Source organism: Amblyomma mixtum, chromosome 10 (genome assembly GCF_055824585.1).
Source record: "Amblyomma mixtum isolate Tamu chromosome 10, ASM5582458v1, whole genome shotgun sequence".
Classification (NCBI taxonomy): Eukaryota; Metazoa; Arthropoda; class Arachnida; order Ixodida; family Ixodidae; genus Amblyomma; species Amblyomma mixtum.
In genome coordinates this window covers 131941418-131962568 of record NC_143021.1, presented here as the reverse complement: position 1 = coordinate 131962568, position 21151 = coordinate 131941418, and the positions used below count along the sequence as shown (strand labels likewise).

The following is a 21151-nucleotide window of genomic DNA, read 5'->3' as shown; positions in this document are numbered from 1 at the left end:
CGCAAAACTTGATTGCTGTTAGTGTTACACATTCTGTGTGATTGATATTGTGCTTCCACCTTCAGCCATGAAATTAAATATTTAAGTGTTTTTAAAAGAAAATAATGCCTGAAAGGTTTATTGTTCACAGTGGGAAAGCAATTGAGGAATTTTGATAGCAGATAATTTGACAGCTAGTGGAAGAAAGGACCATATGTTGTGGCATCATCACAACATCCCCACTGGATTGTGACAAAACTGCCCATCATGGCAGGTAGCAGTTAAATTAATGATTGGTTGTGAGAGGTGGCTGTTAAATAAAGAAAACTGTGAGCCGCAGAGCTTAAATGCTTAAATGTCCCCTCAAATTTTTTTGGGTTTGTTTACAGCTGTATTCTAATGTACCGCACCTAAATTAACTAGTGCGGAGATCCAAATGTGCGTCATTCTAACACTCATGGTGCATTTTCTTTTCTACGCAGTGTTTTTCACGCACTACGCATCAAGAAAGGGCTACGCAGAGGAGGACGTCGCCAAGGCCTCCAAGAACATTAGGATGTGGCTCTCACAAAAAGCCTGTGAGCTGCGGCGACAGAGGCCCCCGAAATAAACATCTTGCGTAAGCATAGAAAATTGCATGTTTCTTTATCCAAGAAGTGGCATGGGATTTTTTCCTATGCAACTTTCTCCATATAATACACCATTACGTCTCACCATACATACCGAATGCAGCAGGGCACATGCCAGGCTCGTGATACGAGCCTGTATGCCTGCATGCATGGAAACGTCGTCTGGTGTCACGGCCTGGTGGATTTTTATGCCCATAAACATCAGCCCGGAAACACCAGCCCGGAGACACCAAACCGTATTTTCTGGTGTTAACACCAGGCACAACCTCGTGGGTTTCTCGGCCCCAGAAACACCAGCCCGGAAACACCAGCCCGTAAACACCAGCCCAGAAACACCAGCCCGGAAACACCAGCCCGGAAACACCAGCCCGGGAACACCAGCCGGGAAACACCAGCCCGGAAACACCAGCCCGGAAACACCAGAACCGTGTCTGAATTTCCACTCTGGTGTTAACACCACATACGGCCTGGTGGAATTTTCGATTGGGAAGCTGTTTCTTTTTTCAATGCATTTGTCATTTCGCCAGGAGCTCAAACATTACAGTGAAAACCTTTTGGCACTGAAATTTTCAATGCTGTCTACTGCTGGAGGCATGGAAAAAATACTGCCAAATGAAAAAACATGTTTCATACCCTATGATTTGGCTTCTAAATGTTCTTGCAGTGCTTCTTAGTCCCACACAGAGGCGTGTGTGTGTTTGTGTAATGAGCTCTTGATTGCTACAAAAAATAAGGTTGATAAAGTTAAATATTGTGAACCTTAAGATCAAGTACGCAGATAGCTGTCTGCGTCTGGATTGCGTTGTAAATAATGACACTGATTTGAGAAGGGAACAAACGGTTCCGGAGACGTCTTCTCCATGGTTCTGCCAACTCCATGGTCTGCCATGGTTCAGGCAGACTCTTGGTGGCCCTGAAAAGGACCGTTCTTGTTGAGACGACCGTCAAGCACATCACATTCCTGGTATACTGCAGGGTGTTACGTTCTGTGCGAGCCGAGTGAGACGCGCGCCGGCGTTATGGGCCAGCGGAGTGAGACGCGCGCCGGCGTTCTGGACCAGCCGAGTTGGACGCGTGCCGGCGTTCTAGGCGAGCCGAGTGGGACGCGCGCCGGCGTTCGGGGATGCTATATAAAGGCCACGGCAGAGCGCTGCGCCGCTCTTTCCTGCCCGTCTGCCGAGTTGGAATAAAGGCGTTCCAGACAACCTTCGGTGTCGCCGCTTGCTCGTCGCTCGTCGAGTCGCCCGAAACGTAACAGCTGGTTGGCAGCGGTGGAGATCGACGACTCCGGGTTCCGCGGCGGTTGTCGGTGAGTGCCTGAGAGGTCTCTTTTGTTCACCAGGTAGCTTGAAAGGTGAAAATAGGTTGGTTTGGTTTGGTTTATGGGGTTTAACGTCCCAAAGCGACTAAGGCTATGAGAGACGCCGTAGCGGAGGGCTCCGGAAATTTCGACCACCTGGGGTTCTTTAACGTGCACTGACATCGCACAGTACACGGGCCTCTAGAATTTCTCCTCCAAAGAAATTCTAGCCGCCGCGGCCGGGATCGAACCCGCGTCCTTTGGGTCAGCAGCCGAGCACCATAACCGCTGAGCCACCGCGGCGGCTTGAAAGGTGAAAATAGACTGTCACTGACTAGAAAGGGCAGTTGGTGGAAAGCAGCCAGATTTTTTTTTCCTCGTAAAGTTTTCGGTCGTAGCAAGATGCATCTCGGTGCGATTGTTAAACCCGAATTAATGCTCTTAGCCGAAGAGCTGGGCGTAAAGGTGGCGAAAGCAATGAGAAAGCCCGAGATCATCTCGGCCATCGAAAAGTGTGGCGCGGACGCCGATGAAATTTTAGAATCTTGGACCGAGGTGCAGAGGAAACGGAAGAAAGAAGAACTTGAGCTAGAAATGCTTAAGCAAAAGGTTAAGAAGGACGAGGAAGCCATGGCGGTTGATATATCGACAAAATTGGACATGCGAAGTCTCTTGCAGCCCTTTTGCGTCGGGGGAGACATAGGTCTCTACCTAGTAAATTTTGAGCGGGTGTGCAGAAAAGGGGGCTTCGTGGAGTCGAGCTGGCCACAAAGGCTTCTGAGCTTGCTGCCAGCGGAAGTGGCTGACGTTTTGGCAAGGTTAGATTGCAAAGAGGCGGATGATTACTCGTCCGTAAAAACCTGCCTACTGAAGAAGTTCAGGTTGTCCCCTGAGGTTTTTCGAATAAAGTTTTGAGAGGCAAGGAAACAGCTGGAAGAAAGCAATGCCGAGTTCGCTTACAAGTTAATGAATGGGTTTTGTAGAGAGTTGGCTCCGTGGTGTAGACTCTTATGAGGACCGCGAAAAGGTGCTAGCGCAGATTGCACTTGAGCAGTTTTTCTGTTCTATTCCTTCAACCCTGAAGGATTGGATTCAGGACAGGCCAGATGTAAAAACCGTACAAGTGGCGGCAGATTACGCAGACCTGTATTGCTCCAGACACGGGAAAACGTTTAATAACGAAAAGGCTAGCTTTGTCCGAAGCCACGAGCGAGGAATGGTTCGTGCGTTGTCTAAAAACGCAGAGCGTTCGACGCATGTTCCACCTTCAAAGGAAGCGTTGGATCCAGAAAATAAAATAAAAACAAAGTCGTTTGAAGCAAGAAAGCCTATTCTTTGCTACAAATGTCACCAGCCGGGTCATGTGGCTTCAGGCTGTCGTGTGCCTAAAGTGTCACCGGTTAACTTGTGCATGGATAAGGCAGAAGACCTGCTTAGGCCATACTTGTACGACATAGAAGTATATGGTCAGTCTTGCAAGGCTTTAAGAGACACAGGAGCCACACACGACCTAGTTCATTCCTCGCTAGTGAAGCAAGACGATTTCACAGGCGAGTGCGTGAGGGTTCGACAGGCCCTGGAAGATCGTAAAATCAGCTTGCCAGTAGCCAGAGTAAACCTAGACGGGCCTCTCGGTGTAGTAGACACGGAGGCAGCAGTGTCCGACGGAGTATTGCCAAACTGCCCGTACATTCTTTCGAACAGAACGGCAAGGCAGCTCGATGACTCGGGCGTCTCGCTTGACATGAATCCCGTTCTAGGAGTCACTCGCTTCATGACGGCAGCGAACGGCTCCGAGCCGCAAACGCTCGCGACGAGGGCAGAAGCCGATAAGTCAGATAACGAAACGGCAGAAGGAATGCCGGAGGATACGCTCGAAGAAGCAGACGTAACCACGCTGGTTTCGCCGGAAATCGCGAACTTCCGTACTCTGGTAGATGTTATGGCCACACTTACCAGAGAACAGGCCACGGACCCAACGCTAGAAAAATGTCGAGATAGCCTGAGAAAAAATGTAACATCGAATATCTCGTTTTATGTGAAAACGGTATTATTTGATTTTATTTATTTATCGGTATTGTTTTATTATTTTATTTTTGGCCACTTACGGATGCCCTGAAGAAAAGGGAGCCCAAAAACATTGTATGGGACGACCGTAAGCGTCAAGCGTTTGAGTCCCTGAAGCTGGCATTGACAACTCAGCCTCTGCTGGCCACCCCAGACTACGCGAGGCCTTTCCTGGTGCAGTGCGACGCTAGCGAAAGAGGTATGGGCGTGGTACTAAGCCAAGAAAACGACAAAGGGGAAGAACACCCGATTTTGTTTGTCAGCAGGAAGCTTACTTCGAGGGAACAAGCTTACAGCACAATTGAAAAAGAATGCGCATGTCTGGTGTGGGCTGTCGAGAAACTTCGCTGTTACCTTTTGGGCTCTGAATTTATTCTAATTACTGACCATCGACCGTTGACATGGCTCCAGCAACTGTCTCAAAAGAACGGCAGATTGCTCCGGTGGAGTTTAACTCTACAGGAATATGCTTTTGTGGTAAAGCATAAGAGAGGTAAACTTCATGCGAACGCAGACTTCTTAGTCGGGCGCACGAATAAGTATGCCATCTAGAATTCTTGCTTCTTTTGGCTCATCTGCATCACTGTACATAGTCTCATCGGACAATCATTCATGCTTATTCCTCTTTTCAAATGATCGCTACTAATATTTTTCTTTTAGGGCAAAAATCTGGTGGCATTTAGGAAGACTTTTGGGCACTATAATGAGGCAAACAAAGGCATTTTCGGTGAACAGAATTGACATCTTGGGCACCTCGGTGGCTTCTGTGGGGCTGGTTGTTGTTTGTTTCCCCGTCTACCCAGCCATCAGCCTCTTTCAAGAATGGGGCACCGGTGGCTTCGGCCAGAGGTTCAAAAAGACACCGTCGGGGCAACCCTTGATGCCTGGCCAGTGCAGTCCACATCTCTTCAACGTCACGGAGGCCGTCACAATGATGTGTGGGTGTATCTCATCCTCCTTGGAACGGTGTGCTGCTGTGCTGTGCTGGTGCTTTCGTCTGTGGACTCCGCCGCATCAGATCTCGGAAGCAGGATTTCAACAGCTCCAAGCTGGTCGTCATGACGGTTATATGGAGCAGCGGTGCGTGTTGCACTCACGAACTTCGTTATTGTCGACTTGCGACTGTGGGGGAGCTCTTCACAGCTGTTGGCACAACAGCGAATAACTTGTTCAGTTTATGTGGTGCCCTCCTAAAAGACGGAGGAGTCGTTACGTTCTGGGCGAGCCGAGTGAGACGCGTGCCGGCGTTCTGGGCCCGCCGAGTGGGACGTTTGCCGGCGTTCTGGGCGAGCCGAGTGGGACGCGTGCCGGCGTTCTGGGCGAGCCGAGTGGAACGCTTGCCGGCGTTCAGGACCAGTCCAGTGGGACGCGTTCCGGCGTTCTGGGCGAGCTATATAAACGCCACGGCAGAGCGCTGCGCCGCTCTTTCGTGCCCGTCTGCCGAGATGGAATAAAGGCATTCCAGACAACCTTCGGCGTCGCCGCTTGCTCGTCGTTCGTCGAATCGCCAGAAACGTAACAACTCCATGCGCTGGTCGACTCCTCCCACCGTACGCGTACAATTAAAGAAAAAAAGAGAGAGCCGGACGTTAATCCGATTTAATTAGGGAAATCGGCAGCACAGGCAATAAATCGAAGGTTCCATTAATGCTGGGAACGTGTAGGTTGAGATCCCGCGGCAAAAAGAGTTCAGATTCCTCTTCAGTGCAGCTACCAAAATAGCCTTCCAGCTAGTGACTTCACTTTCCTCTCTTACTCAAGCCGCTGTTACTGAGTTTATTCATAGAGCGAAAGCTGCATTCCTACAAGCACAGCTCAAAAATGGGATCCAATTGTTAGGATCAACGAACAATTAAAAAGACGTTTATTCGTCTTTTCGTTACAAAGGAGCTCTGGGTTAACAAGAGGCCGTGTTGCTTCTTTCGTGTCCAACACCTGAGTCTTGTTCTTCACGCGCCGCGCGAGCGCTCGTCCTCCTCATCCTCACATCACTCTCTCCTCCCACGGGCGGCTCGGGTTGCTCGGACTCAAAGTTCGGGTTGCTCGCCCTCCGGCGAAGGATCTCCGTCGGCGGGGATGAGCTGGCGCTCACATTCGGCCATCCTGTGCCACCGACCGCCCCGGTCGGAATCGTCCTCGCGGCCCAATTCTTCCGAACTTGTCTCGTGGAATTCCCGGTCCCAAATCCTCAGCTTGTCAACCGGTGCAATACTGCTGTAAGCTCTTCGCCTTTGCCGCCCCAGAGGCACGTTTTCGATGCGGTAGCGGTCGTTGGGAAGCCTTTCTCGGATGATATACGGTCCTTTGTATTTTTCTTTCAGTTTCCTTGACTTCCCACTTGCTGCCGGTTCTCGCTCAACTAGTACAACATCTGCGGGATTGTATGTCGGCGCTTCCACCCGCTTCCTGTTGTACCGCTCCTGTTACTTGCTTTGGTCTTCTCGGATATTCTCCGCTGCTGCGGCTCGCCTGGTTTCAACTTCATGGTCAAATTCCTCGTCGAGGGCGTCTTCCACGGTGTCGCCCTTGATGCCTCGCGGCCTGAAGTTGAAGAGCAGTCCGAACGGAGTAGTTTTAGTGGCTTTGTGGAGCGTATTGTTTATGCCCCACATCACCTGAGGCAACGCAGAGTCCCAGTCTTTGCCGTTTGCATCTTTCGTCAAGCTTGCCACTGCCGGGGTTATCATGCGATTATATCTTTCGACTTGCCCGTTAGCTCGCGGAGTGGCAGTAGCGTTTTTGACGTGCACGATGTTGTAAGTTTGGCACGCTGCTTTGAATTTGGCACTTGCATAAGCAGTTCCGCGGTCCGTGATCACCATAGCCGGTGGGCCAAAGATTCCTGCCACATCGTGTAGAAACTGCGCCGCTGGTGCAGCTGATGTATTGCGGACTGCACGCAACAGTACGAACTTTGTGAAAGAGTCGACGACTACAATTATGTAGGCGTTTCCGGACTTGCTTCTTACAAATGGGCCTAGATGATCGATGTGTATTGATCGAAATGGCTTGTTGCCCTTGTCAATGCTGTGAAGTTTGCCCGGTCTCTTTCCAGATGGCGTCTTGTGGAAAAGACATTCGATGCAAGAAGCTATGTATCTTCTAACGTAACGCTTCATGCTGGGAAACCAATACCTTTCCCTAAGTTTCTTGAAGGTTTTCTCCACTCCAAAATGGCCAATGTCATCATGACATGTCCTGACGATTCTCCAGTGAGTCTGGTCTGGAACTACCCACAGCAGTCCTTCGTTCGTGTCGGTTTCTTGGTTCTTCTTGAATACTATGCCATTACGCAACCGGTATTCGTTTTTGACGCGCCTGTCTTCTTTGGATAGGTCTTCTTTTTTTTCTAGCCTTTCCTTCAAAGCTTGAACCTTTGGATCATTCAGCTGGGCAACGGTTAGCACGTCTTCTGTCGCTATGCATGTTGCAAGGACGTGAAGGCCAGGAACAATATCCGTCTCTTCTGGAGGGTCGTATGCAGAGCGGCTTAGTGCATCAACATGAGCCATTGCCGCCCCCTTACGATATTCCATGTCGAAGGTGAACTCTTGCAGTCGCAGCCACCATCTGCCAATACGGGGAAGCAGATTCCTTTTGCTCATCGTTGCCCGTACTGCGTTGCAGCCAGTGACCACCTTGAAGTTCATCCCGATTAGGTACACTCGAAACTTTTCTAACGCCCAAACAACCGCAAGCGCTTCTAGTTCGTATGAGTGGTATCTCTCTTCGTAGTCAGTTGTCCGCCGGCTTGCGTAGATGACAGGATGAAGCTGCCCATCTGCCTGTTCTTGCAGAAGTATTGCTCCTAGGCCGTCTTTGCTGGCATCCGTGTGCACCTCTGTTCTTGCGTCGAACGCGAAATGCGCCGAAATTGGCCTTTCAGTCAACTTCATCTTCAGTTCAGTGAACGCGGCTTCGTGCACTGAAGTCCACTTCCAAACTGCGTCCTTAGACGTCAGTCGCGTTAGAGGTTTAGCAGCGCTGGTGAACCGTTTCACAAATCTTCGAAAATAGCTTGCCAGACCCAAAAACTGACGCACCTGGTGTACATTCCTTGGTTCGGGAAAGTCAGCGACGCTCTGGATCTTCAAACTTCCGGGTCGCACTCCTCTGGCAGAAATGTCGTAGCCAAGGTAATCGACTTTCTCGAAGAAGAAAAGGCACTTGCTTAATCGCAGCGTTAATCCCGCTCCACGGAGGACATCCAAAAGCATCCTCAGGTGGTCAATCCCCTCTTCCACGGTCGTTGTGGGCAGTAGGATGTCATCCATGTAGGCGAGAGCCACGGTGTATCGTAGAGGACCCAGTACAGCGTTGATCATTCTCTGGAACACTGCCGGTGCGTTGGCCAAGCCAAATGGCATTCGAACGAATTCGTAATGGCCGTCTGGAGTAACGAACGCAGTCCTGTGTCTCGATTCCTTGGTCATAGGAATTTGATAGTAGCCTGACGCAATATCTAGGCTCGTGAAGAAGCATTTCCCTCTCAGACGGTCCAGTTGATCCTCAATTAAAGGCAGTGGATACCGGTCCTTTTTTGTGACACGGTTGAGGGCACGGTAGTCCACGCAAATTCGTTGCTCTCCTGTCTTTTTTCGCACCAGTAGGATAGGACTTACATAATCCGATTTGGAGTCGACAACAATGCCAGCTTCCTTTAGTTCTTCAATCATTTCTTTTGTGTGTACCCGTTCGGTGTAAGAGAGTCGGTAGGGACGAAATTTCACTGGCTCCAGCGTTGTTAGCTCAATGCTCATTTCAGCGGCATTTGTGCAGCCAATCTCTGAAACGGTGGTTGCGAAGCAATCCCGATACTCAAAAATAAGCTGTTCGAGCTTTCCACGTTCCTCAGGAGCAACACCAGGACCTACTTGAATCTCTTCGCTCGGTATCAATAAGGGCTGGTCAGTGCTAATGTCCGACTCACCCTCTCGTGGCGATGCATCGTCTGGGTCGCAAATTTCCGCTCGTGCGACTCGTTCGTTCTCTTTGATGGTCAGTTCATGATTGGAAATGATCATTATAGGGACTACTGTTTCGTTGGTCCCGTCAACGCTGAGGACACAGCGTGGTATGCAATGCTCTCGACTTTCTTGGCACCTGAGCTGCATGTCCACGAAGACATCTGAGCGTTGTGCGCTACCAGTGGCGTAGAGCTTAACGAAACCCACGTATTTTGGGGGCACAACCGTTGTTTCCTTCGCCCATAGGCACACAGGTCGTTCTGGGAGCTCTGGAATTTCAATGGACTGAAGCGTGTCGTCTCTATTGTCCTCGTTCCTGTGCTCCTCAAAAATCCGCACTGTGTTCTTCCGCCTCACAATCGTGATGTGTGGTTGCTCGGTGAAAAGTTGGCCCACAAGTAGGGGTATGGACTGTGACGCGTCCGGCACGACTAGCACGGGAACGTCCGCTGTAGCTTGGTCGACCGTGAGGGTGATGTTCGTTTCCCCACACGGTGTCACATGTCCGGACCCGTAGCCCCGATAGTGAACGGCTTTGTCAACTTCGTGTGAGCGACACCGATTCGGTTGGCATCCTCCTTCCGCAGAGTTACGCATTAGCTACCGAGATCGACGTATGCTCGTATGTCGCAGCCGTTCGCTTTCGCCATCATAAAGTACTTTTCGTTCGCGTCTTCAGCGGCTGGGAGGTCAAACCCCAACGCGTTCTGAGCGACGCGCGCTCCTCTCTCCGTTTTTGCCCTGCAGTCTTTTTCTCCGTGGCCCACTCGTCCGCAAGCGTTGCATCTCGCCTTTCGCTGTGGGGCCGGGCAATTGAGGGACACGTGACCGTGCTCGCTGCAGTTGAAGCAGAGGGGCTCTCCTCTTTCATTCCATGGCGGCTTCCTCCTCGCCTTCGGAGAAAGGTTCTTGTGGTCGGTAGTGTTCAAGGCCGACGCCATTTCTTCGCTTTTGTTGCCATGGGCGTTGGCATATGCGGGGAAACGAGAGTAATTCGGGGGACCACTTGATTTTGAACTTTTGGAGGCAGTGTTTTCCAATCTTTCTTCGATGCGTTTCAGGCAGTGAAGAAGATCTTCGGGCGACTCGTACGTGCGTACGCTGACTGCTCTAATTAGGTCGTCATCGTATAGCCCCGTGATTAGGTATTCAATGCATGCTTCATCTGTGAGGTTGCAACGGCGAGCTTTCGAGAGCTTGTCATAGTAATAACACTCGATGGGCTCACCGCGATTTTGTCGTCGCTCCTGCATTTCTCGATGGAGTCGTTGGAATCCCGCTGTCGTGGGGAAGGCGCGCTTAATTTCTTCTTTCCATTCCGGCCATGTTTTGTTGACGGAAGAGAGGGAGTCATACCATGTCTTCGCAGGCCCTTCCAACCTCGAGAGTGCGTTGCCAGATGTCAGCCGGTCGGACCAATGGTAGACTTGTGCCAAGTCGTCCACGCGTCTTATCCAAGCGTCTACAGTCGGAGAGCTGGATGACACTGGATCAAACGATGGCACTAACCGAGCTGTCTCTCCCGCGCCGATGATGTGTGTGGCCGCTGCTTGCTGCGTCTGAAGCAAGGCAATTCCATTGATGGCTTCTCTCACTGCGGCCTGAAGGCTGGCCTGCAGGATTTCCGCCACGTTAATCGTTGACTGAGGTATCGGAGGTAAGCTTCCACTTGTCACCACGTTGTCGGATCCGCCTTGGCTTGAGTCGTCGGCGTCGTCGCTCCCGCCATCGCTTCTCAGTCGTCCGCCATCTTCGTCTGCCATATCCGTTGAAGATGCTCCGGTGCGGGTGACAGGCATGTTGGGGCTTGCCGGTTAACTTCGTAAGTTCGGGCGAACGTTGACGTTATCCCACTTCTGAATTGTTAGGATAAAGGAACAATTCAAAAGACGTTTATTCGTCTTTTCGTTACAAAGGAGCTCTGGGTTAACAAGAGGCCGTGTTGCTTCTTTCGTGTCCAACACCTGAGTCTGTTGTTCTTCACGCGCCGCGCGAGCGCTCGTCCTCCTCATCCTCACCTCTCCTCACATCACTCTCTCCTCCCACGGGCGGCTCGGGTTGCTCGGACTCAAAGTTCGGGTTGCTCGCCCTCCGGCGAAGGATCTCCGTCGGCGGGGATTAGCTGGCGCTCACACAATATTGTTCGTTTAGGCGTTTGTGAGGTACGAAAAAAAAATAATGATTGGTTCCCGCCTCAGCATCCACCGACAATGAGGGCTACAATTAGTTTGTGATACATCTTGACATTGAAGGAGACAGAGGCAAGAAATGGAATATACGTAGATCCTCAAAAACAGCAAGGGCATGCTTAGGACAACTGAAAACCAACATCTCTCTTCACACATTGCTCTTTTATTGTCTAGAACTTGGCCACTTTTCTTCGTCGGTGACTTTAATAAAAAAGTTCGCAAGGAGCATGGCGAATCAGTTTAGCAGAATAAAAATCTTTACTGCAATGCAGCCCTATCCTTCGGGCATTCTTTGTGCTGGAATCATGAAGGCGAATTGCTCGGAGACTTCAGGCTTGACCGGCCAGCCACGTGGGCGGGGGGGGGGGGGCGGGGGTTGTTACCTCAAATTTTAACGATTTTTTTCAGCTCTAGCTTGCACAGCCTGGCTCGCGCGTAGTAGTAGTTAAGCAATGACTCTAGAGTGACCACCCATATTGCGTCCTCTTGGGACCAGCCTGCGCACATAAACTCTACGTCAAGATTTCTCAGAAATGGCCATCACGTAGAGCGTTCAATCGCAACCCGACGGCTCCATGCCCCTTGAGACGCGAGTTATGGTAAAGCCGCCAGCTTTGACTCAGCACATCACACACTTCACGGTGGCCCCTATTGCCAAAGGAGAGGGTTAACCGGAGATACATGAGAGAGGTCTTTGTCCTGCAGTGAGCGTAGTAAGGCTAATGATGATGATGGCACGTGGCGATAGAACCGTAGATTGAGACTGCATGGACCGTCGCGCACAAAACACTCCCACAACAAAAACGTGCGCCGCTTCAAACTCATCCCGAAGGCTTTTGGGATACTTCCCGACAACTCCCAGCCTGAAAAGGTGCTGAAGTACGCGCTAACAACATTCGCAGATCATTGGACACTGTTTGTAACCCTCCTCGTAAAGAAATACTGTCGTCAGATGCTAATCACTACTGCTTTCCCTGCCTTCTTCATGCCTTCTCTCACGCCATAATCGGGTGTACACCGATAAGTGGGACATTTACTGTACTTTCCGGTTTCACGAAACGAATTTTTGCATTTATTTTGCATTGCAGGAACTCGGAAACTGATTGCAACCATTACAATTACAACATCCGGAGGCGATATATTTGCATTGATCATCGGCTTTACAAGAAGTGTAAAAGGAATTTATTTTTTTGCTCATGGTGACTTTTGAGAATGCTGCCCACACTTACTAATGTTTGCATTCACACAGCGCAGAGACGAAGACGGACAAGAGGGGAGACACCACAAAGTGCCGACTTCAACAAAGTTTATCGCTGGGCGCAGCGAATACATACAGTGTACAGCGGGCATGCGCAGCAACGAAAAGGGAGTCATGCTGAGAGTGGCAGCAGCGCCAAACCGCACGGGGCACGCATCGTCGGAAGAAGAAAGAAAGCATAAAGCTAAAACCTGAAAGGCAGGATGCAAACAACGAATAAAATACTCTATTTCTAAATTCCCAAGACTCGCAGCTCCTTATCACTTAACCACACCGATCGTGTGCTGACATAGTCATCTTCTTTTTCCGCGATCTCACCCGCCTCAGCTAACTTCCGGGCTGTTTTGCTGACATACTTATGAAGGATCGTGGTTCTTCCCAAAAAGGGACCACGTTCCTTACACTGTTGGCAATCACGGCAGTGTATGCTGTTACGTTTTGGGCGAGCCGAGTGAGACGCGCGCCGGCGTTCTGGGGATGCTATATAAATGCCACGGCAGAGCGCTGCGTCGCTCGTTCCTGCCCGTCTGCCGAGTTGGAATAAAGGCGTTCCAGACAACCTTCGGTGTCGCCGCTTGCTCGTCGTTCGTCGATTCGCCAGAAACGTAACAGCTGGTTGGCAGCGGTGGGGATCGATGACTCCGGGTTCCGCGACGGTTGTCGGTGAGTGCCTGAGAGGTCTCTTTTGTTCACCAGGTAGCTTGAAAGGTGAAAATAGACTCACTGACTAGAAAGGGCAGTGGGTGGAAAGCAGCCAGAGTTTTTTCCTCGTAAAGTTTTCGGTCGTAGCAAGATGGATCTCGGTGCGATTGTTAAGCCCGAATTAATGCTCTTAGCCGCAGAGCTGGGCGTAAAGGTGGCGAAAGCAATGAGAAAGCCTGAGATCATCTCGGCCATCGAAAAGTGTGGCGCGGACGCCGATGAAATTTTAGAATCTTGGACCGAGGTGCAGAGGAAACGGAAGAAAGAAGAACTTGAGCTAGAAATGCTTAAGCAAAAGGTTAAGAAGTACGAGGAAGCCATGGCGGTCGATATATCGACAAAATTGGACATGCGAAGTCTCTTGCAGCCCTTTTGCGTTGGGGGAGACATAGGTCTCTACCTAGTAAACTTTGAGCGGGTGTGCAGAAAAGGGGGCTTCGCGGAGTCGAGCTGGCCACAAAGGCTTCTGAGCTTGCTGCCAGCGGAAGTGGCTGACGTTTTGGCAAGGTTAGATTGCAAAGAGGCGGATGATTACTCGTCCGTAAAAACCTGCCTACTGAAGAAGTTCAGGTTGTCCCCTGAGGTTTTTCGAATAAAATTTCGAGAGGCAAGGAAACAGCCGGAAGAAAGCTATGCCGAGTTCACTTACAAGTTAATGGGCTTTCTAGAGAGTTGGCTCCGTGGTGTAGACTCTTATTAGGACCGCGAAAAGGTGCTAGCGCAGATTGCACTTGAGCAGTTTTTCTGTTCTATTCCTTCAACCCTGAAGGATTGGATTCAGGACAGGCCGGATGTAAAAACCGTACAAGTGGCGGCAGATTACGCAGACCTGTATTGCTCCAGACACGGGAAAACGTTTAATAACGAAAAGCCTAGCTTTGTCCGAAGCCACGAGCGAGGAACGGTTCGTGCACTATCTAAAAACGCAGAGCGTTCGAGGCATGTTCCACCTTCAAAGGAAGCGTTGGATCCAGAAAAGGAAAAGCTAAAAACAAAGTCGTCTGAAGCAAGAAAGCCTATTCTTTGCTACAAATGTCACCAGCCGGGTCATTTGGCTTCAGGCTGTCGTGTGCCTAAAGTGTCAAGAAAGCCTATTCTTTGCTACAAATGTCACCAGCCGGGTCATATGGCTTCAGGCTGTCGTGTGCCTAAAGTGTCACCGGTTAACGTGTGCATGGATAAGGCAGAAGACCTGCTTATGCCATACTTGTACGACATAGAAGTAAATGGTCAGTCTTGCAAGGCTTTAAGAGACACAGGAGCCACACACGACCTGGTTCATTCCTCGCTAGTGAAGCAAGACAATTTCACAGGCGACTGCGTGTGGGTTCGACAGGCCCTGGAAGATCGTACAATCAGCTTGCCAGTAGCCAGCGTACAACTAGACGGGCCTTTCGGTGTAGTAGACACGGAGGCAGCAAGCAGTGTCCGACGGAGTATTGCCAAACTGCCCGTACATTCTTTCGAACAGAACGGCAAGGCAGCTCGATGACTCGGGCGTCTCGCTTGACATGAATCCCGTTCTAGTGGTCACTCGCTCCATGACGTCAGCGAACGCCTCTGAGCCGCAAACGCACGCGACGAGGGCAGAACCTGATAAGTCAGATAACGAAACGGCAGAAGGGACGCTGGAGGATAAGCTCAAAGAAGCCGACGTAACCACGCTGGTTTCGCCGGAAAGCGCGAACTTCCGTGCTCTGGTAAGGCCACACTTACCAGAGAACAAGCCATGGACCCAACGCTAGCAAAATGTCGAGATAGCCTGGGAAAAAATGTAGCACCGAATATCTCGTTTTATGTGAGGAACGGTATTATTTATCGCCACTTTAAGGATAAAGGAGGGAATGAAGTAGACCAGCTGGTAGTTCCATGCAAGTACAGGCGTGACCTCTTGGAACTTGCTCATAAGGAAGGATGGTCGGCGCACTTAGGAGTCACGAAAACGAAGTGCAGGCTATTGGCAGAGTATTATTGGCTCGGTTGTTTGAAGGACGTTAAGGAGTTCGTTCTTTCGTGTGGCACGTGTCAGAGGACGGGACGTCCGAACGAGCGACGAAAAGCACCCCTTACCCTGGTTCCGATGGTGCTAGTGCTGATGTCTTTCATCGGGCTGGTGAATTACTACCATCAGTACATTCCCAGGTTCTCGGAAAAGGCGAGTCCACTTACGGATGCCCTAAAAAAAATGAGCCCAATAGCATTGTATGGGACGATCGTAATCGTCAAGCGTTTGAGTCCCTGAAGCTGGCATTGACAACTCAGCCTCTGCTGGCCACCCCAGACTACGCGAGGCCTTTCCTGGTGCAGTGCGACGCTAGCGAAAGAGGTATGGGCGTGGTACTAAGCCAAGAAAACGACAAAGGGGAAGAACACCCGATTTTGTTTGTCAGCAGGAAGCTTACATCGAGGGAACGAGCTTACAGCACAATTAAAAAAGAATGCGCTTGTCTGGTGTGGGCTGTCGAGAAACTTCGCTGTTACCTTTTGGGCTCTGAATTTATTCTAATTACTGACCATCGACCGTTGACATGGCTCCAGCAACTGTCTCAAAAGAACGGCAGATTGCTCCGGTGGAGTTCAACTCTCCAGGAATATGCCTTTGTGGTAAAGCATAGGAGAGGTAAACTTCATGCGAACGCAGACTTCTTAAGTCGGGCGTACGAATAAGTACGCCATCTACAGTTCCTGTTTCTTTTGGCTCATCTGCATCACTGTACATAGTCTCATCAGACAGTCATTCATGCTTATTCCACTTTCAAATGTTCGCTACTAATCTTTTTCTTTGAGGGTAAAAATCTGGTTGCATTTAGGAAGACTTTTGGGCAGTATAATGCGGCAAACAAAGGCATTTTTGGTGAACAGAATTGACATCTTGGGCGCCTCGGTGGCTTCTGTGGGGCTTGGTTGATGTTTGTTTCCCCGTCTGCCCAGCCATCAGCCTCTTTCAAGAATGGGACGCCGGTGGCTTCGGCCGGAGGTTCAAAAAGGCACCGTCGGGGCAACCCTTGATGCCTGGCCAGTCCAGTCCACATCTCTTCAACGGCATGGAAGCCGTCACAATGATATGTGGGTGAATTCATCCTCGTGCTGCAACCCCCTCCTCCAGCCAGACCTCGGAACGGTGTGTTGCTGTGCTGTGCTGTGCTGGTGCTTTCGTCTGTGGACACCGCCGCACCAGATCTCGGAAGCAGGATTTCAACAGCGCCGAACTGGTCGTCATGACTTATATGGAGCAGCGGTGCGTGTTGCACTCACGAACTTGGTTATTGTAGACATGCGACTGTGGGGGAGTTCTTCACAGCTTGTTGGCACAACGGCGAAGAACTTGTTCAGTTTATGTGGTGGCCTCCTAAAAGCGGGAGGAGTTGTTACGTTTTGGGCGAGCCGAGTGAGACGCGCGCCGGCGTTCTGGGCCAGCGCAGTGAGACGCGCGCCGGCGTTCTGGACCAGCCTAGTGGGACGGGTGCCGGCGTTCTAGGCGAGCCGAGTGGGACGCGCGCCGGCGTTCTGGGGATGCTATATAAATGCCACGGCAGAGCGCTGCCTCGCTCTTTCCTGCCCGTCTGCCGAGTTGGAATAAAGGCGTTCCAGACAACCTTCGGTGTCGCCGCTTGCTCGTCGTTCGTCGATTCGCCAGAAACGTAACAATGCCGAGATGACGCTGTTGCTATGCTCCATGAGCCTCTCATTGAGACATGTGCCCGTTTAGCCAATGTAGGCTAGGCCACAGGGCAAAGGAATCGAGTAGACAACGTCTTTCGCGCACTCTACAAATGTTTGCCGGTGCCTAATAATCTAGTAATTGCTCACAGTGACGGTGGAATTCACCTTCTTGCACAGTTTAGATAGCTTTTCTGGTGCTAACACTGCAATTACTGCACTCTTAGGCAGCGGCAACCATTTGTAGAGTGCGCGAAAGACGTTGTCTACTCGATTTCTTTGCCCTGTGGCCGAGCCTACATTGGCCAAACGAGCAGATGTCTCAATGAGAGGTTCATGGAGCATAGCAACAGCGTCATCTTGGCATACACTGCCGTGATTGCCAAAAGTGTAAGGAACGGGGCCCCTTTTTGTGAATAACGGTGATCCTTCATAGGTATGTCAGCAAAACAGCCAGGGAGATAGATGAGGCTGGTGAGATCGCGGAAAAAGGAGATGACTGCGTCAGCACACAATCAGTGTTGTTAAGCGATAAGGAGCGCCGAGTCTTGGGAATTTCAAACGAGAGTATTTTATTCGTTGTTTCCATCCTGCATTTTAGGTGTTAGCTTTACGCTTTCTTACTTGTTCCGATGACGTGTGTCCCCGTGCGGTTTGGCGCTGCTACCATTCTTAGCATGACTTCCCTTTTCGTTGCTGCGCATACCCGTTGTACTCTGTATGTATTGGCTGCGCGCAGCAATAATCTTTGTTGAAGTGGGAGCTTTGTGGTGCCTCCCCTTTTCTCCGTGTTCGTCTTTGCGCTGTGTGAATGCAAGCCTGAAATACCAAGTCGCACAGCAACTGATTTTAAGCATTTTCTTATTTGAGTTCTTTGACGTGTGTTAAAGTAATTATATATTCGTAGTTTTCAGTGCAGAAAAAGAAATATTGTCGTTCATGCAGTTCAGTCAATACAAATTGTTGAAGCAGAAGAAATGGAGCCGAGAAGTCAGATTTGCTAACAAACGAACTTCGAGACGCATTCACGATCGGCGTACGTTGCGGGAACAAATCCTTAAAGATACAAATGTTTTTCGCAATCTCAACCTGTGTATTCATGTACCAGTAAAGATCTTTACCCACGCACCGAATCGTTTTTATTTTCCTCTGCACCAAACAGCACAGCTTCATCATCAGCAGGACTTCGCCCACTGCAAGGACAAAGGCCTCTCACATGTCTCTCCAATTAACCCTTTCCTTCGCCAGCTGGGGCCACTGTATCCGCGCAAACCTCTTAATCTCATCCGCCCACCTAACATTCTGCCGCCCCTCGCTACGCTTGCCTTCTCTTGGATACCACTCCGTTACCCTTAAGGACCACCAGTTATCTTGCCTTCGCATTGGCCTGCCGAAGCCTATTTCTTCCTCTTGATTTCTACTAGGCTGTCATTAATCCGCGCATGTTCCCTCACTGTAAGGAGATAGCGCCACCCAGCGTCGTACGTGAGGAGAAGAAGAAAAAGCACGAGGAGCGCGTGCGGAGGAGAACGCCGGGACAGGTAGAAGAGGATTACGTGGCAGAGAAGAGAAGAGCGCGGTGGGCGACGGACGTGGACGAGTTCTGCTGGCTCCTCGAGTTCGGGGCTTGGGCCTCAGCCGCAGACGTCCGGGCCACCAGACCTGGACATCCATCGTCGAGAGCCTCAACCACCAGGCCCAGGCGCCACTCTTCTCCGTCCATCCGTCAGCTGCTCCACACAGGCCGCCTCTGGCGCTTACGTGGCCTTTCCGGGATACCAGACCTGGGAACCGTGCTGGGAGCCCACAGACGCTGACGTGGCGGTAGCGCTGAAGGCCAACGGGGAAACGCCGGCAACAGTGCATCGACACTGGAACGCCCAGAGACTACCTGACTGCCCGACGCCCAGCCAGTCCTCCCTGCTCGAAGCTCGTATGAGAGACAAGTAGTGTGAAAATATGAAATCCTGCCAGTCTTAGCTTTACACGAACACAGACTTTTAATGAGTTTCAAAAGTGCTTCGCGGAGCAATGAAAATTATGTTGGTAATTTGGCAGAACTTGCAAAAAACACCCATATTCCACAAACCATAAATAAAGAAATGTGGCTAGTTCCTACACCTAGAGCATATTACTCACAACAATCTATCTCGTATACGCTGCCAGTGCTATTAAATAACTTAAACAAAGAAATGTTTGACCCTTTCCAGCATTCAAATATCGTTATTAAGAAATTTTTTCTGAACAAGTTTGTGTCATGACGCTGCATGTATTTTTATGTTGGTACTTTTTGCTTTTTTTTCAAGGTGTGTTATTTTCTTTTTGCTATAATGTATAGCGCAGAATTTATTGCCGCTTGTCTGTTGCAATGCCAGCGTGAAAAAAGGGGGCAGGACCTCTGTCAAGCTTTCGAGCTTTTAGTCCTGTCTCCTTCTCTAATATAGAGAAAATAAAAGGCTGATTGATTGATTGATTGACTTTCCTTTTTGACTTTCTTTTTCCTGTGTTTTTCCTTGTGTTGTTGCGTTGCTCTCTTGTTCCTTTCCTTTTTTCACGCTCATACTGAAATTGGTTTCCTTTCCGATAAAAGCTGCCTCGTTTATTGTTTGTACTTTTGTGTTTGTGTAAAATACAACCTGCAATCTCCCACAGTCCTCACACTCACCCACCCTGCGCGCTTCCGGTTCCTATCACTTTGCTTTCCATAGCTCGCGGCGTTGTCCTTACCTTAAGCTGAAACCTTTTGGTTGTCATCTACGTGTCTGGCCCACAGATGAGTTCCGAGAAAATATAGCTGTTGTATCTTACAATATAAATTGCTATCTAACATCCTTAGGTGGAACTGCGGCAGTTCACTGGAAGCAGAAGCGTCGATAACAAATTTGTTGTAAAACCCTGCCGAGTACTGAAGCAATAGACAAAAACTGGAGCATTCGAAAAGTGGAACAAACTGGAGGAAACATTCAGGCTATGCCTTAGGGGGTGAGGCGATAGCGTTACTGTGTAGAACTGCTATATGCGGAATTGGTTATTTTCGACTTTGCGCTTAAGATCCATGGGAGCACTAATACTACTGTCCAAAATTCGCAAAATTGAAAGTCACGGTTCCCTCTCGGTACGAGGGCGTACCACCCAGCCGCGGACGCGTTGGTTTCCGATCACGAAGAGCTCGGTGCCTCGCGGGGGCATGCGGCTGGGCGATCCAAGCTTGGGTTTTGGGGAAGCCGCCCTTGGCCTGAAAGCACGAAAAGAGATGGAGTAAGTAGCAGCAAACTCCGAGGCCAGTAAGCTCCGAAACGCGGGAAAGCCCGGCGGCTGTCTGAGTAACGGTTAGTAGACTGGTGAAATCGCAGAGGGCATCAAGCCTGGCCCGGGCTCGTGCAGATATACCTTGTGGTAGCACGTGTTGTCACTGCGGACATCAACCGAGACTTCAACCATGAAAGAGTGGGAGTATGAATTGAAGTTTCACATACTCTGCCAGGGTGATCGGTCTCGATCGCCGCGAAAACCGTGAAAGGATGGCTGCAGCGTGTGCGAGTACTGCAGGAGTAAGAGCCGAAGTACCGAACGAGTGCTGCGAAATATCTGTCTCTTAGTACTGTGGGTGGGTCGGGGTGGCGGAACCTGGCTTGGGGGAGGGGATCCTAGTCGAGCCCCTGTAGGATTTTCCCTGTCTCGGACGGTCGGAGATCGCCGGCAAAACGTTTTATGTGGTGTGGGAGTACGTTCGACGCCGAGGGCCCACTATTGGTGCACTGAGTACTCGCCCTTCAAGGAGGCCTGAAAAGGAACTCAGGATCAAATCAAGCCAAATCTGGTCAAAAGCCCTGCTGTCCCCAATCCCACCTAATTCCCACAACCCAATCTAACTTCCAATTTCCCATCCATTTATCCCATCCCTTCCGCTACTTCCCAGGGGAGATCAGGGGAGTCTCCCCGGGCCCGCTCCCCCGGTTGTGGGTCGCTAATGTAGCATTTTCCCTTTTATTTTATTTTTCCACCCAAGGGCGGCGAAAATATATTTTTCCTACGGGCCTCATCTTTTATTTTCCAATTCGGTTAAGCCTGTTGTGCGTAAGCGGTGCAGGCAGGGGCATATTATTTTTATTTCCTTTTGGTTGCCCCAACCTAACAAATGTCACAATGGTGCCGCGCTTTTATGATGCGGTACTGACCCGCGATGGCAGGTGGTCTCACCGGAGAGGCTCTACGACCCAGTTCGCTCTTCCCGAGTAACATGTAGCGACCAGTCAATAATTTACACTCCAGTTTGGAGGTCCTCCTGAAGTCACAAGGTCACGCTGCCTAGGTGACGCATCTAGGCTGACACTGCAGGAAGATTTCGCTCCCAACTCCGACGACGACGACGCCGTATTTTCGGCCGCACGCAAGCCGTG

At 50.4% G+C, this 21151-nt stretch overlaps 1 protein-coding gene and 1 long non-coding RNA gene across 2 annotated transcripts; one reads left to right on the top strand and one right to left on the bottom strand.

Moving 5' to 3' along the window:
• Positions 1 to 1611: 1611 nt before the first annotated feature.
• On the top strand, positions 1612 to 12629 carry LOC149326971 (uncharacterized). The gene is made up of 3 exons (XR_016286226.1): positions 1612 to 1972; positions 2232 to 5055; positions 12381 to 12629. It is a non-coding gene; the product is annotated as an uncharacterized LOC149326971 (long non-coding RNA).
• LOC149326972 (uncharacterized) lies at positions 9119 to 11209 on the bottom strand. Its single transcript, XM_089563177.1, has one exon. The coding sequence runs from the start codon at positions 10739 to 10741 to the stop codon at positions 9539 to 9541; it is 1203 nt and encodes a 400-aa protein (XP_089419303.1). The 5' UTR covers positions 10742 to 11209; the 3' UTR covers positions 9119 to 9538.
• Positions 12630 to 21151: the final 8522 nt, after the last annotated feature.

Coding starts and splice junctions, on each gene's coding strand:
- LOC149326972 (XM_089563177.1), bottom strand. CDS start 10,741: ATGCCTGTCACCCGCACCGGAGCATCTTCAACGGATATGGCAGACGAA.